The following is a 14998-nucleotide window of genomic DNA, read 5'->3' as shown; positions in this document are numbered from 1 at the left end:
TGTGCCCCGCCTAGAACTCTGTCTGCAATCCCACCGCGAGGCGCCTTTGCACCTGCTGTGCCCCCGCCTAGAACCCTGTCTGCAACCCCCACTGCGTCGGGCCTTTGCACCCGCACCTGCTGTGCCCCGCCTAGAACTCTGTCTGCAATCCCACCGCGAGGCGCCTTTGCACCTGCTGTGCCCCCGCCTAGAACCCTGTCTGCAACCCCCACTGCGTTGGGCCTTTGCAGCCGCACCTGCTGTGCCCCGCCTAGAACTCTGTCTGCAATCCCACCGTGTGCGGCCTTTGCACCTGCACCTGCTGTGCCCCGCCTAGAACTCTGTCTGCAACCCCCACGGCCGGGGTTTCCATGGCTCAGGTCTCAGCTTCAAGGTCGCCTCCTGGGAGGGGCAGCCGCCCAGCCTCCAGCTCTAACATCACACGATTTTAGCTCTGCAGAGCCGCTACCAGAACCTATTTCCTCATGTGTTTGTCCTCTTCTGATTTACTGACTGTCTCTCCCACTGGAATCTAAGCTCCCTGAGAGCAGGAACAAGGTCTCTCATTGTCTACTCCTCATCTGTGCCGGGCAGGGGAAGCGTATGCTAAATATTTCCTGCACTGACGGAAAGCAGCAGTTACCCCCCAACATCCGGAGCCCCAACAACCCTGGCGTCTGAATTCTGAACATTCTAAAACCCACATCCACGGCCAATGGCCAGACCCGACTGGTCCCGATGCACGTGGTGCGAAGGAAGCCCACGCGTCCTCCGTGGAACACGCTGGCTGTCGGCGTTAAACCTGCAGGACAAACTGCCGGGAGACGGCGAGGGCGGCCCGATGCCACCGGGGAAAACAGACCCAACCAGGCCTGGCACCTGCACAGTCCCGGGGGAGGCGGAAGCGGGTTCCGGGAAGGAGGAAGCGGGTTCCGGGGAGGCGGAAGCCGGGTGCGGGGAGGCGGAAGCCGGTCCCGGGGGCGCGGAAGCGGGTCCCAGGGAGGCGGAAGTGGGTTCGGGGAGGCGGAAGCGGGTCCCGGGGAGGCGGAAGCGGGTCCCGGGGAGGGGGAAGCGGGTCCCGGGGAGGCGGAAGCGGGTCCCGGGGAGGCGGAAGCGGGGTTCGGGGAGGCGGAAGCGGGTCCCGGGGAGGCGGAAGTGGGTTCGGGGAGGCGGAAGCGGGTCCTGGGGAGGCAGAAGCCGGTTGTACTCCGCAGGCCGAGCGTGCCCGAGGCTGACAATCCCAGGCCCCCAGACCACACGTGGGGGAGTGAGGTTTCGCAGCCAGCTTCTGGGGGCTCCCACAGGCTTTGGCGGGCCCTAGCTTGAGGCCCCCACCGCTGCCTGTCTCCTAACGGCCCGCTCCTCTGTGCATCTGAGTCTAAATTTCCTTCTCCTTACAAAGACCCACCCTGATCCAGCCAGGCGTCATCTTAACTAGATTACATGTGCAAGGACCCCGTTTCCAAATAAGGTCAGACTCCTATAGCACAGGAATTGTAGGGGGACCCTTCTCAACTCGGTGTAGGGGGAAGGACCCTACTGAACTCAGTGTCCCGAAAAGCAAAGACATAACCCAATGCGAACACAGGCTAATGTTCTTGGCCGCAGAGGCCCGGGGGAGCTGGGAGCACCCACCGGCAGTGGCGTGCGGGAATGGCTGATCATTTTCCCAGACGCCGTAATGACTGCAGCTGTAGGACTGCCGCTCTCTCAGAAGACGGGGGACTTGCACGGCGCTGTCACTCCTGCAGGTGACTTCACACGGTTTATCATAAACCACAGAGAGCGGCAGACCGGTCAGCAGAGGGGAAGGTTACCGTCCTAGGTGGAGGCGTGCTGTGTCCAGGCACCCGACTTCCCCGTGTGTTTGAAAAGGTTCATTTATCATAAGACCCAGGATACATAAACAAAGGCCGCTTCTTTGGCCGCCCTGGAAGTCCCTGCAGCCTCCCATCTGGAATCCTGGGGTCTGTCCAGCCCCTTTCCAAACACCCCTTCCCGCACCCCCACCGCAGGCCAGCGTCTCGGGCCCCGTCTGTCATTCGTGAACAGCTGTCCAGGGGGCTCCGGTGGCAGAGACACCCCGGCCGCTCGCCGCTCTCGGCCTCGCCCGCCCAGTCCGAGTGGGGGGCGGTGCACCTGCGCATGCGCGCCCCTCCCCCGCCGCCCTCTCCCCGCCCCTCCCCACGTGACGCCGTGGGAACCCGGACCCCAGCAACTCCCGGTGGGGGCAGCCGCCAGGCGCCGGCCGGAGATGGGGGTCCGGGGTGGCGGGAGAGCAGGAAGGATGGGGAGGGGACACCTGGCTCACGGGGTCCGGGGGTCCCAGAGGAGAGGGTGGGGGAGGGAAGGCCGCCGCGAACGGGCTCCCGGGGTGGGGGTGGGGGGGACTCACCCGCACGACGTAGGAGACCCCGGGCCCCAGGACCCTGGCGTCGGGGTGTAGCCAGCCGTGCGCGGGTTTGTGGATGAAGCTGCCCTTCCGGATCCACTCGGCTGCGGCGACGGCGTCCCCGGACCCGGCCGCCCCCCTCGCGCCCCGCGGCCCCCGCGGCCCCGCGCCCCGACAGCGGCTGAGCGCCGGCAGGGGACAGGGCGCGGCGCAGCGGGGCTCGCAGGCGCCCAGGACGGCGGCCGCCAGCGCCGGGACGCCCCCAGCGCCCGCCGGCTCGGGCTGGGGGTCCGCGCCCCCCGAGGCCCCAGCCGCCCGCGCCGCCGCCGGGCCGCGGCCCAGGAAGCCGCCCGGGGCCGCGAACTTCCACTGCGGCATTCGGGGCAGCAACGCGCAGAAGGTGGTGGGCGCCTCGGGCTCGGGGGGCGCCGGGGGCGCGCGCCCGCCCGGACCCTGCGTCATGGCCGCGGCCGCCCGACGGAGCCCGACCGGGCGCTGCGCCTGGCGCGGAGGAGGCCCTCCCGCTCCGCCCGCTCCCTCCCGCCCCCGGCCCGGTGATGTCATCCGCCCGGCCCAGCGCGCAGCCGCGGGGGGCTGCGCCCCTGGGACCCCGGCCCTCCTCGTCCCGGCGCCTGGCCGCGAGGCTGGGGAAACTGAGGCCCTCCGAAGGCACCGGGCGCTGGCCTGGAACCCGCAGCCAAGGCGGGACGGGGCTTTGAACCCAGACCCCCGTCAGCGACCCTCCCCGCTGCGCCCCCCACCCCCGCCCGCGGCCCAAGTTCCCAGAAGGACCGAGCTGGAGAAGCTTAGAAATCACATCCCTTCTTTCCCCTATTTCCTAGTGGGGAAACTGAGGCCCGGGGAGGCGCGGCCAGGGAAAAGAGAACCCCAGACCCTAAGGTCAGCCCCTCCCTCTCCGTTGTTCCAGCTAGAAGATACCTTAGGGTCACCCCTATTTCTTAGTGGGGAAACTGAGGCGCGGGGAGGGGAAGGGGCGCGGCCGAGGGCTCACAGACGAGGCTCAGACCCAGGAGTGCCGGCTCTGGGAGGGGGGTGCTAGGAGCGGAGCCGGGCCCCTGCTCTGCGGCCTGTCTCGGCCTCAGTTTCTCCGGCTGTAACCCAGGGGAGTGGGCTGGAGGGTCGCGGCCCTTCCTCCCTCACTTCTGGGGAGCCCAGTCCTGCACCAGCTCATCTGAGCTCTGGGCCTCAGCCTCCCAGGCCGGCCGCACCTTCCCTGGCCTCAACGGTCGGTTCCTTCTGCACCAGAAAACGGGGTGTCCCTGTCACCCAACATCCTGGCCCGACTTGGCCGGAGCTCCCCTGCACCTGCCCCGCCCCAAGCAGGGCTGATTGCCGGGAACAAAGGGAGGGGCCGGGACGCGCTGGCAGGTGGGGAGGGAGGGAGGGGCGAGGCTGCCCGGAGCCTGATCGATAATTCAGAGGATGAGATCACAGCCGGCGCCGCCCGTGGGGCCGGGGAGGTGGGGGCGGGGAGGGAGGCGCGCGGCCGCGATTGGCCGTCTCTGCCGCGGCGCGTGTCGGACTCAGATCGCCCCTGCGCGTCCGCCGGAGGAGCGGATCGTGGGCGCGACTGGTCGGGGTGGAGCCGCGGCTGGACCTGCGGGCGATGTGTGTGTTGTGCGCAGGGTGGACGCTGTGTCTGGGTGCGTGTCCAGGCATATGCAGGGGATTCAGGCTGCTAGGTCGTGGGGTGTGTTCACCTAATGGGTAAAGGGTGGGACAGCTTTGGCGGCCCCAGAGGCTGAGGGCTGTGGGCTGAGGAGAGAGCAGCCCCACCACCCCCACTCTGCGCCCTGCATGCCTCCCAGGCTGCATCCCTTGGGGAGGTCCCGGGGCAGCGTCGGACCCTCCCAAGCTCCAGGATTAGGGTCTTTCTGGATGGGAGGTTTGTAAGGTGGTCCAGGTGCCATCTCTCCCTGGCACACAGAGGGCTCAGTCGCACGGCACCCCCAGTGTGTTTCCTTCCTGTCCCTTGGAGCGGTGGCAGGAACTGAGTCCAACGTCCAGGGTTCAAATCCTGACGTCAGACTGAGGTGGGGGCTGACAGCATGCCCCAGGACAAGTGTCCAGTCTTTCCAAAGCACCATTTCCTCTCAGTAAATGCCACCTGGTCCTGAGTTGCTGTGAAGCTTAGATGCTCTTTATTAACATCCAAAACATAGCAAGCAGCTACTGATGGCAGATATTAGAATACCTCAAGCTCCTATACATCCTTCAAAACCCAGCTTCAATATTGCCTCTTCCAGGAAGCCTACCTGGCTGCCCGCTCAAAAGCTTGGCTCCACCTCCGGCCTCCCCTCGCCCTGGGTCTCTCTTCTGGTCTTTCTGACCCCCAGGGCGCTGGAGGGCTACGGGTCTGGATCTGGAGGGCAGCGTTCAGGTCTCCTTTCTGTGACATCAATAGACACGTTAAATGAGCGAGCACGTGTGATGCTGACAGCTCTCCAGCCCAGGAAAGGTTTATTGGCTAAGCAACTGTAGAAGGCAGAGTGGGAAAGGCACAGGTCTGGCAGCTGCCTCCAGCCTGAGTTTGGGCTGGGACCGGGGCTAACCCACGCTGTGATGGGGATCCAGGCCCTAGTGGGCTGGACGCCGAGTTCTAGGACACAGGAAGCTCCGTCTCCAGTCAGCTACTGGGGAGGGCCGGAAGGTGTCCCTTTCCCCGCCTGGCCTGGCCTGGCCTGGTGTGACCTGGAAGAAACTGGAAGAAACTGGGGCACTGGAAGGGGACTCACCCTGCACCCTGCAGAGGGCCATGGGTCACAGCCCCCAGGGACTGGAAGGGTCAGATGTCCTAGAAGGACCTGGACAGTTCAAGAAAGGGGAGGGAAGCCTCCTTTCCCAGCCCTTCTCGGCTTCTAGCCCCTCCCGCCAAGCCAGGCCCCAGGACAGGCCCGCCCGCCCCGTTCGCTGTGTGGGAAACAGGCCTGGCCTAGCAGCAGCGGCCGGGCAGCCTGTGCCCCGCAGGCCGGGAGGGTGTGGTGGCGGCCATGGTGCTGGCCCGTTTGGAGTGGCGGACACCCATAGAGAACGCTGGAGCCCTGGCTTTGTTCACGGTGACCTGCTCTGGGCAGTGGGCGCCGGGGCCGGGGGTCTCCTCCAGGGGGCGCGGGGCCCGGGGCCGCCCCAGCATGGTGAAGGCAGGCAGGCGCCGGCGGTAGGTGTTGGTGTCTGGGCTGTCGTACTGGCCCGGGCCTGGTATCTCCGCAGGATCCTGCGGGGGGCGGGCGGGCGGTGTGCGACCCACCACCGTGTAGCTGGGGCTGCTGGGCTTGGTGAAGATCTGGGAGCCCCACAGAGGGGGCATGGTGTAGGCATTAGGGGCAGGGGCTGAGGTGTCCAGGGGTTTCGGGGGGAGGCGGCAGCCCAGGGTGAACGCCGGCGGTGTCCGATGGCGCACAGGGGGCACCTTCTCTGGGCTGTAGGCCCCAGGACCTGGCGTCACCTCCGGACCTGAGAGAGTGGGGAAGGAAGGGTGGCACTGATGTCTTCACCTGCCCGGAGACCCGGCATGGTCCCCACTGCCCACATGCATCCTGGAGCTCACAACGCTTCTCAAGCAGCCCGGGTGCCTTTCTCTCCCTTCCCCATCCTCCACACACATGGTGTGTGTTCAAGCCTCCAGGACTTTGCCCAAGCTGGACCCAGGGCCAAGCATGCCTTCATTTTCCACCCCTCCTCCCTGCTGCCTTCCCCATACCATCCAGGGTAGAGCCCTCACAGCCCTTCCCAAGCCCCGCAGCCTGGGTTTTCCCTTCTCTCCAGACGTGAGCACACTGAGGTGGGATGGTCTGCACCCGCATCTAACTGCCCCACCAGACTGGGATCTCATAAAAAGGAAGGCATGTCAAATCTACTCCAACTCTCCAGCAGTTGACTGAGTTGATGGGTGAACAGGATAGGTAGGAGGTGAGTGGTTGAGCGAGGAGTGAATGGTTCATGAAGGGATTTGTAAATGGATGGATGGATGGATGGGTGGGTGGATGGGTGGGTGGATGGATGGATGGGTGGGTGGGTGGATGGATGGATGGGTGGGTGGGTGGATGGATGGATGGGTGGGTGGGTGGATGGATGGATGGGTGGGTGGATGGATGGGTGGATGGATGGATAGATGGGTGGATGGATGGATGGAAGGATGGATGGGTGGGTGGGTGGATGGATGGGTGGGTGGATGGATGGGTGGATGGATGGATGGATGGATGGATGGGTGGATGGATGGATAGATAGATGGATGGATGGGTGGATAGATGGATGAGTGAGTGGGTGGATGGGTGGCTGGATGCTAGGTGGGTGGATGGATGAGTGGACTGATGGATGGATAGATGGTTGGGTGGATGGTGGAAGGATGGGTGGATGGATGGATGGGTGGGTGGGTGGATGGATGGGTGGGTGGATAGATGAGTGGATGGACGTGGATGGGTGGGTGGATGGATGGATGGGTGGGTGGATGATGGATGGATGGATGGGTGGATGGATGGGTGGGTGGATGATGGATGGATGGGTGGGGATGGATGGATGGGGGTGGATAGATGGATGGGTGGGGATGGATGGATGGATGGGGGGGGTGGGGGTGGGTGGGGGTGGGTGGGTGGATGGGGTGGGTGGATAGATGATGGATGGACTGGGTGGGGATGGATGGTGGGTGGGTGGATGGATGGGTGGGTGGATAGATGGATGGATGGGTGGATGGATGGGTGGGTGGATAGATGGATGGATGGATGGGGGATGGATGGTGGGTGGATAGATGGATGGATGGGTGGATGGATGGATGGATGGGTGGGTGGATGGATGGGTGGGTGGATGGATGGATGGATGGGTGGGTGGATGGATGGGTGGTGGATGATGAGTGGATGGAGGTGGATGGGTGGGTGGATACATGGATGGGGGTGGGTGGATGGATGGGTGGGTGGATAGATGGGTGGGTGGGTGGATGGATGGATAGATGGTGGCTGAGTAGGCAGGTGGATGGGAGAATGGAGTCAGGCAGGTGTGTCAGCTGTGCGGTCAAACTGTTGGGTGCCTGTGAAGGACACTGCTGATTTGCCACAGTCCCCATTCACCTCTCACCTCCTGACACCTAGGCCAGCTGCCTCTGTGGTCATGTGTGCCCAGGGCCTCTGTGACCCTGACCCACTTCACTCATTCAGTTCTCCCAGCCCCGGTGGGCACTGGAGTGGCGGCCTCTCCTCCGTGTCCCTTGGATTTGATCACTCCAAAGACTGCATTCTAAGAACTCCAAGGATAAGAGGGGGAGGGAGGACAGGGCAGGGGAGTCGCTGAGACCCTGGAAAGCAGGTCCTCATGCAGCTGCATGGCCCCAGTACTCACCCCGGGGCTTGGCCCGGCCCTGCATGGAGTAGGCAGGGGTGCAGCTGCGGCCAAAGCGTGTGACTTTTGGGTCCAAGAAGTAGATGGGGCCTGGGCTGGTGTCCTGACGTGGTGCTGGGGAGAGGAGCCCAGAGTGCTGAGAGTGATTCTGAAGATGGTGCCTGCCCCACCGCCCGGCTTCAGTGTCCCTGTTGGCCCCAAGACACTCCCACCCGGTCAGAGGCCACCCCAGCCCCATCTCGGAGTGGTCACCCCAGGGGCCCTGAGTTGTGGCTGCCTGAACTGGGTGCCTCAGGTCTCTGTTCTGACTCTGTCTCCTCACAATCAAAGTGATTCTGCTGTGCTGCTGTTTGTAGCCACCTCTGTCCCTCTAACCTGTGCGCAGGTGTGGGCTGGAGAACCAGCTCGTGGGTTTGTTGGAACTGGACATGATTAGGCTGGGTGTGGGGGTGCACACCTGTAATCCCAGCACTTTCAGAGGCCGAGGCAGGAGGCTCACTTGAGCTCAGGACTTTGAGACCAGCATGGGCAACACAGCGAGATCCCATCTCTACTAAAAATTTAAAACTTAGCCAGACATGTTGACATGCACCTGAGGTCCCAGCTCCTCAGAAGGCTGAAGGGGGAGGATCACTTGAGCCTGGGAAGTTGAGGCTGCAGTGAGCTGTGATCGCGCCACTGCACTCCAGCCTGGGCAACGGAGCAAGACGGAGACTCAAAAGAAAAAAAAAAAAAAACTGTACGTAAAGAAAGAGTAACAAGAGCAAATGGGCTCTGAACCACGGCTTCGGCTTGTTGGCAGGTCGCATGCTTAAGAGAGGGGCCCGGCGTTGGATCACGTTCAAATCCAGCAGGGCCTCTTGTGAGCTGGTGACCTTGGCCAAGTTATTTATCCTAAGCCTGTTTTTCTCATCAGTATGTTGAGAAAATCAAAAAGTGAGAGGATCCACAGAAGGGAGTGATCCTGGGGCCTTGCACTTCACGATTGGGACCGTTTGCTGCTTTCACCATTGTTGCCCCGCCAAAGCACATCCAGTGACAGATGCGCAGGCACCTGCGTGTAGCAGCATGACCGGTGTTCACGGCCCCACAGACCGTCTGTGCACACACTCAGTACACGTGGCAGCGAGCCACGGGCGAGGGACGAAACGTCATCCAAACCTTTGCCCTCCCCTGAGGAGTCCGTGGCACGCAGTGTGGCCCAGACACGGCTCCAGACCTCCCCGAAACATCATCCAAACCTTTGCCCTCCCCTGAGGAGTCCGTGGCACGCAGTGTGGCCCAGACACGGCTCCAGACCTCCCTGCCACAGGCACAAGTACTTGCACATACGCTGTGGTCCCCAATGCAGGCTCACTGGCCACACTCCAAGGGTGATCACTGACCCTTAGCCACGGCCTCATCCTTCGTTAGACTGGCAGGAGGGAGGGGGTCTATTTTTAGCCCCTTCCCCAGGCCCAGGGCAAATAACAGTCCCCCAGGACTGGAAGAGGCTGGGGAGATTTTTTTTTTTTTTAAGGGAGTGTCTCACTCTATCGCCCAGGCTGGAGAGTGTGGTGGCTCATGGCTCACTGAAGCCTCGACCTCCTGGGCTCAAGTGATCCTCCCACCTCAGCCTCCTGAACGCTAGGACCACAGGCATGCACCACCAGGCCCTGCTAATTTTTTATTAGAAACCCTTGATCATAGCCGGGCATGGTGGCTCATGCCTGGCATCCCAGCACTTTGGGAGGCTGAGGCGGGCAGATCACCTGGGGTCACGAGTTCAAGACCAGCCTGGCCAATATGGTGAAACCCTGTCTCTACTAAAAATACAAAAAATTAGCTGGGCGTGGTGGCAGGCGCCTATAGTCCCAGCTACTCGGGAGGCTGAGGCAGGAGAATTGCTTGAACCTGGGAGGTGGAGCTTGCAGTGAGCCGAGATGGCACCACTGCACTCCAGCCTGGGCAATAGAGTGAGACTCAGTCTCAAAAAAAAGAAAAGAGGCCGGGCGCGGTGGCTCACGCCTGTAATCCCAGCACTTTGGGAGGCCAAGGTGGGTGGATCACAAGATCAGGAGATTGACACCATTCTGGCCAACAGGGTGAAACCCCGTCTCTACTAAAAATACAAAAAATTAGTTGTGTGTGGTGGCGGGCGCCTGTAGTCCCAGCTGCTCGGGAGGCTGAGGCAGGAGAATCACTTGAACCCCGGGAGGCAGAGGTTGCCGTGAGCCAAGATCACGCCACTGCACTCCAGCCTGAGCGACAGTGTGAGACTCAGTCTCAAAAAAAAAAAAGAAATCCCTGGTCATAATCCCATCGCCCCTCTGCAGATGCCTGGGCCTCACTCACGTGACCACAGACTTGCCTCAAAGTGCTCACTGTGCAGGGCTTGGCCATCAGGACTCCCCATGCTGAAGCACTGACCTTGGCCTCTACCATGCACCTAGAACCTTCCAGCCTTTGTTTCTGCCCTCCCCAACCCCTGGCTCAGTGCCCCGTGAGAAATGAACACACCCCAGCTCATCCTGACATCACTCATCTCAAGGCCTCAGCCTACAAAGCAGGCTCTGCCTGGAGTTCAGTTCTTCTGGGGGCTCCACCGAACTCCTACTCATCCTACAAAACCCAGATCCCATGCTCCACTTCCAAGACGCCTATGCTGGGCCTTCAGCAAAGTGTGCACAGTCCCCACTGCACCAGACTCCCCACTGCACCAGACTCCCCACGCTGTCCGATCCCCACTGCACCAGACTCCCCACGCTGTCTCTGACCCAGGAGGTGTCCTGAGACTGGGATTTGAACCTGGGAACTCAGATCTGTCTGGGTCGTAGGCTAAGTTCTTTTTTTTTTTGAGACGGAGTCTCGCTGTCGCCCAGGCTGGAGTGCAGTCTCGCAGTCTCGGCTCACTGCAAGCTCCGCCTCCCGGGTTCAAGCGATTCTCCTGCCTCAGCCTCCCGAGTAGCTGGGACTACAGGCGCCCGCCACTGCGGCCGGCTAATTTTTTTTTTTTTTTGTATTTTTAGTAGACACGGGGTTTTCACTGTGTTAGCCAGGATGGTCTCGATCTCCTGACCTCATGGTCCACCCGCCTCAGCCTCCCAAAGTGCTGGGATTACAGGCGTGAGTCACCACGCCCGGCCCATAGGCTAAGATCTTAAGCCAGTCCTGGGGACAGGGGGTGCTGAGGCCTTCACTGGCCTTCTGGGACCCCTTGCAGCTTCCTGAGTCCCAGTGTGTTCTGGGATTTTTGCTCATTCTGAAGGCTGAGAACAGGCTGCTGTCCTGCCCCTCCTCCAGACGCCCCTCCCAGCAGGGCCTCTGTCCAAATCCCCACACAAGACCCTTCCGACGGCGCTCCCAGCCCAGCTGGGGCGTTGGAGCAGCGGTAGAAAATGGAGGGATGGAATCTGGGAGCATTGATGGAGTTACGGAATTTGGGAGCCCGGAGACCTGCTGGCCCCTCAGCGCCGCTAATGAACACCAACAGCTCCCTGTGCGCCGGGCAGGGTCCATGCCTGAGCTGCTTCTCTCGGTCGGAGCCCATCGCAGCCACTACGCCCATTCTAGACAGGAGCAAGGCCACCAGCACGTGGCACAGCGAGCCGGGGCACCCCATGCCCTCCCTCCCGCCGTGCTGCCTGCCCAAGGACAGGAATGTCCACAGAGATACACGACAGCCCTGTGAGATGGGCCAGGCCTGGGGAGCCCCCACCTTCATGGTGGAGAAACTGGGGCTCAGGGCTCAGCCTCACACCGGACAGCACACGTTTACTTTTTTTTTTCTTAAATTTGTTTTGAGACGAGGTCTCGCCCTGTCGCCCAGGCTGGAGTGCAGTGGCGCGATCATAGCTCACTGCAGCCTCGACCTCCTGGATTCAAGTGATCCTCCTGCCTGGGCCTCCTCAGCAGCTGGGACCACAGGCACACACGACCACACCCAGCTTTGCGGCTACTTTTAAAAGCATTTAATCCTCATTTAATGAATCTCAAAAAGGCATCTAATATGCATCTAATCCTTACAACAGGCCTGTATGGAGTCTGTTATTTTTAATATTATGTTAATTTTTTTGTGACTATTGTTAACTTTTTTTTTTTCTTTTTAGAGACAGAGTCTCACTCTGTCGCCCAGGCTGGAGTGCAGTGGCACGATCTCGGCTCACTGCAAGCTCCGCCTCCCGGGTTCCCGACATTCTCCTGCCTCAGCCTCCCAAATAGCTGGGACTACAGGCGCCCGCCACCATGCCCAGCTAATTTTTTTTTTGGTATTTTTAGTAGAGATGGGGTTTCACTGCGTTAGCCAGGATGGTCTTGATCTCCTGACCTCGTGATCTGCCCACCTCGGCCTCCCAAAGTGCTGGGATTACAGGCGTGAGCCACCGCGCCCGGCCTAGCCAGGATGGTCTTAATCTCCTGACCTCGTGATCTGCCCGCCTCGGCCTCCCTAAGTGTGGGGATTACAGGGGTGAGCCACCGCAGCCAGCTAATTTTTTTGCATTTTTAGTAGAGACGGGGTTTCCCCGTGTTAGCCAGGATGGTCTGGATCTCCTGACCTCGTGATCCACCCGCCTCAGCCTCCCTAAGTGCGGGGATTACAGGCGTGCGCCACCGTGCCCGGCCTACTATTGTTAACTTTTAACAGAAACTGAGTTGCAGAGCACTTAAGCAATTTGCCTGAGTCCAAGCAGCAAGGAATTGCAAACACGGGAAGGCAGGTACAGGTATTCACCCCCCTACTGCGCTCTTTCTCCTTCCATTCTCTTTATCAATGAAAAAACAGAATACTATGCAGCCATAAAAAATGATGAGTTCGTGTCCTTTGTAGGGACATGGATGAAACTGGAAAACATCATTCTCAGTAAACTATCGCAAAGACAAAAAACCAAACACCGCATGTTCTCTCTCATAGGTGGGAATTGAACAATGAGAACTCATGGACACAGGAAGGGGAACATCACACTCCGGGGACTGTTGTGGGGTGGGGGGAGGGGGGAGGGACAGCATTAGGAGATATACCTAATGCTAAATGACGAGTTAATGGGTGCAGGAAATCAACATGGCACATGGATACATATGTAACAAACCTGCACATTGTGCACATGTACCCTAAAACCCTAAAGTATAATAAAAAAATAAAATAAAAAAATAAAATAAAATAAAAAAACAAAAAAAAAAACAGAGAGGGACAGCAACTTGCCTGAGGTCTCACAGCAAGTAGGAGGTGGAGCAGGTTGTAGAGCCCAGCCCTGCCTGCTTCCTGCCACACTAACTGGGGGCCTGGATCTAAGGGGTAAGGAGACCCATCAGTGCTCCTGGGGGGAGATTGGAGGATCAGGGAAGCCCCCAGCCGCCCGCCCGCTCGCCTTACCCTCACTGGGCCTCCGGACGAGCGAATAGGCGGGACTGGCCACCCTGGTGCAGTCGTGGTTGATGAAGCCCACGGTGGACGGCAGGACATACAAGCCTGGCCCCGAGCCTGCAGTCCAAAGCCCTCAGGTCACCGCCTGGGCCCAGATTCCCCGCGGAAGGAGCCCTGGCCCCGCTCCTGAGCCTCAACCTGGGTTCCCCTCTCCCTCCATGGTGAGGATTGGGGGCCCCGGGGAGCAGGAGTCTGCTGCCCCTCGGGGACAAAATGTGATGCTTGCATTGTGAGTCAGACATGAATCACAGAGGGAAAGGCTGGGGACAGCAGCGCCCCTCACCCTGCGGCACAGACAGGGAGACTGGGGCCTGAGCCTCCCAGTGATACATGGTCACAGGTGGGTAAACTGAGGCCCAGGCAGAGATAGACAGTCACAGATGGGGAAACTGAGGCCTAAGCCTCCCAGAGATACACGGTCACAGACGCCACGTGTTGTGGCTTCTGCAGAATCTCGATGCCACAGGGGTCAGGAGAGACCACAGAACCAGCCGGAGGACCTGGCTTGGGTGTGGGTGAGGAAACTGCGGCGCGTCCTGGGCCCTCACCGAGGCCGGCAGCTGATGTGGTTCCCAGCGGAGCAGCCTCTGCACACGCACCCCTCGCCCTGCCCCGGGTTGTCTAGGGCCCCGGTCCCTGAGGGCCACGCTGGAAACATTCCCTCCTCCCCGCGTCTCCCTCACGATCGCTGTGGCTTTGCCCACCGCTGTACCCACAGCCCCCGGAAAGGGGCCCGGCTGGCAAAGCATTCAGCTTCCGTCGGACAGACACTTACGCGGGGCTCATGGCAACCCCGTGTCCACACCCATCCTGCCGGAAGGAAAACTGAGGTCTGGGGAAGGGCAAGGACTTGCCTGAAACTCCTGCCTCCTGCTGGACTCCCAGAACATTCCAGAAGCCCCAGAAGTAGGGGGAGTGGAGGAGGAAAGGGTCCCACCCGTCCCCCGCGGCTGGCACGCACCGTTCTCCAGGGTGGCCGTCCCACAGGACTTCCTCAGGCCGGTCTCCGGAATCTGGCCCTCCGTCACTCGCCGGCCAAGGGGGGCTGTGGCCAGCCGTGGGGCGGGGTCGCAGCTGAGGGTCCCCATGGTGGGCAGGCGATGGCCCCCACAGCACCCACGGGGCCTGGTGCTACCTTCTGAGCCGCAGCAGCTCTGGTGGCCACAGGCCCAGGCACCGTCCCCACCTTCACGGCCTCACCACGCCCTCCCACGACCACAGCCACACAGACGGCCCCTTGTCTCGCAGCAGGGAGTCGTGGGGCCCTGGCCCGAGGCAGGCTGGTCGGCCGGACACTGGCCTGGAAGTGGGGCCGGGATCGAGTGTCGGCCAGGCGGCCGGACGGTCCAGGAAAGAGTCCGGTGTCAGCAGAGTGTGTCTCCCGGGAGCCGGCAGAGCTGGGCAGCTGAGGCCAGGGCTGGCCCCAGGGAACTAGACCTGCAAACATGACACCCACAGCCTCGCAGCAGGAGGGCCTGGCGGGGTCGTGGGCGGCGTGGCCCCGTTTCTACACCTGGGGAAACTGAGGCACAGCCCAAGGTCATACAGCAACTGCACAACTCTGGGAGTTTCAACTCTGAGCCAAGAAGCATTCACTGCCTCATCCTGTCACTCATTCCTCCCAAAGCATGTACTGGGCACCTACTGCGTACCAGTCTCTGTTGGGGGTGGTGAGAACTGGACAGGAACAGACGGAAAAGAAGGAGAAGTTCTCAGGATGGGAGAGAGAAAGTCGTCAGTAAACGTGTTAAGTGAACAGAGTCTGGTGTATGAGGAGGCACTGAGTGTGAGGGAAAATGCAGACAGGTTTGGGGCCCAGGGTGGCAGTGTGGGTGCGGGTGAGCCCCGCGGAGAAGGTAAAACTGAACAGTCCCAAA

General features: G+C 61.1%; 2 protein-coding genes across 5 annotated transcripts in view; both read right to left on the bottom strand.

Annotated features, from left to right (window-relative positions):
- Positions 1–2860, bottom strand: part of SHC2 (SHC adaptor protein 2) — a 41716-nt gene extending 38856 nt beyond the window's left edge. For 2 of the 3 annotated variants that reach the window (XM_030798118.1, XM_030798119.1), the window contains exon 1: positions 2375–2860. In XM_030798118.1, coding sequence (XP_030653978.1) covers positions 2375–2833 — 459 coding nt within the window. In that variant the 5' untranslated portion in view covers positions 2834–2860. Of the gene's footprint in view, positions 1–1614; positions 2090–2374 lie in introns of those variants that run through there. The other variant, XM_030798120.1, reaches the window with a different exon arrangement.
- A 1960-nt stretch (positions 2861–4820) lies between these two features.
- On the bottom strand, positions 4821–14445 carry LOC100591829 (outer dense fiber protein 3-like protein 2). 2 transcript variants are annotated; one of them, XM_030798121.1, is made up of 4 exons: positions 14083–14445; positions 13071–13178; positions 7721–7834; positions 4821–5845 (listed from the first exon to the last, which is right to left on the bottom strand). In XM_030798121.1, exons 1-4 carry the CDS (start codon positions 14207–14209, stop codon positions 5325–5327), a joined length of 870 nt encoding a protein of 289 aa, XP_030653981.1. In that variant the 5' UTR covers positions 14210–14445; the 3' UTR covers positions 4821–5324. The 2 variants fall into 2 exon arrangements, with proteins under 2 accessions (XP_030653981.1, XP_030653982.1); XM_030798122.1 differs by lacking the exon at positions 13071–13178 and having other exon boundaries at positions 4942–5845; positions 14083–14342.
- Between the last annotated feature and the right edge of the window lie 553 nt (positions 14446–14998).

This window comes from Nomascus leucogenys, chromosome 18 (genome assembly GCF_006542625.1).
Source record: "Nomascus leucogenys isolate Asia chromosome 18, Asia_NLE_v1, whole genome shotgun sequence".
NCBI classification, from domain to species: Eukaryota; Metazoa; Chordata; class Mammalia; order Primates; family Hylobatidae; genus Nomascus; species Nomascus leucogenys.
Note: the sequence above shows the minus strand (reverse complement) of the source record. Positions and strands in the feature narration are given on the sequence as shown.

Coding starts and splice junctions, on each gene's coding strand:
- LOC100591829 (XM_030798121.1), bottom strand. CDS start 14,209: ATGGGGACCCTCAGCTGCGACCCCGCCCCACGGCTGGCCACAGCCCCC. Junction 7,835..13,070: donor CGTCCGGAGGCCCAGTGAGG/GTAAGGCGAGCG, acceptor TCCTCTCCCCAG/CACCACGTCAGGACACCAGC. Junction 5,846..7,720: donor GGGCCGGGCCAAGCCCCGGG/GTGAGTACTGGG, acceptor CCACTCTCTCAG/GTCCGGAGGTGACGCCAGGT.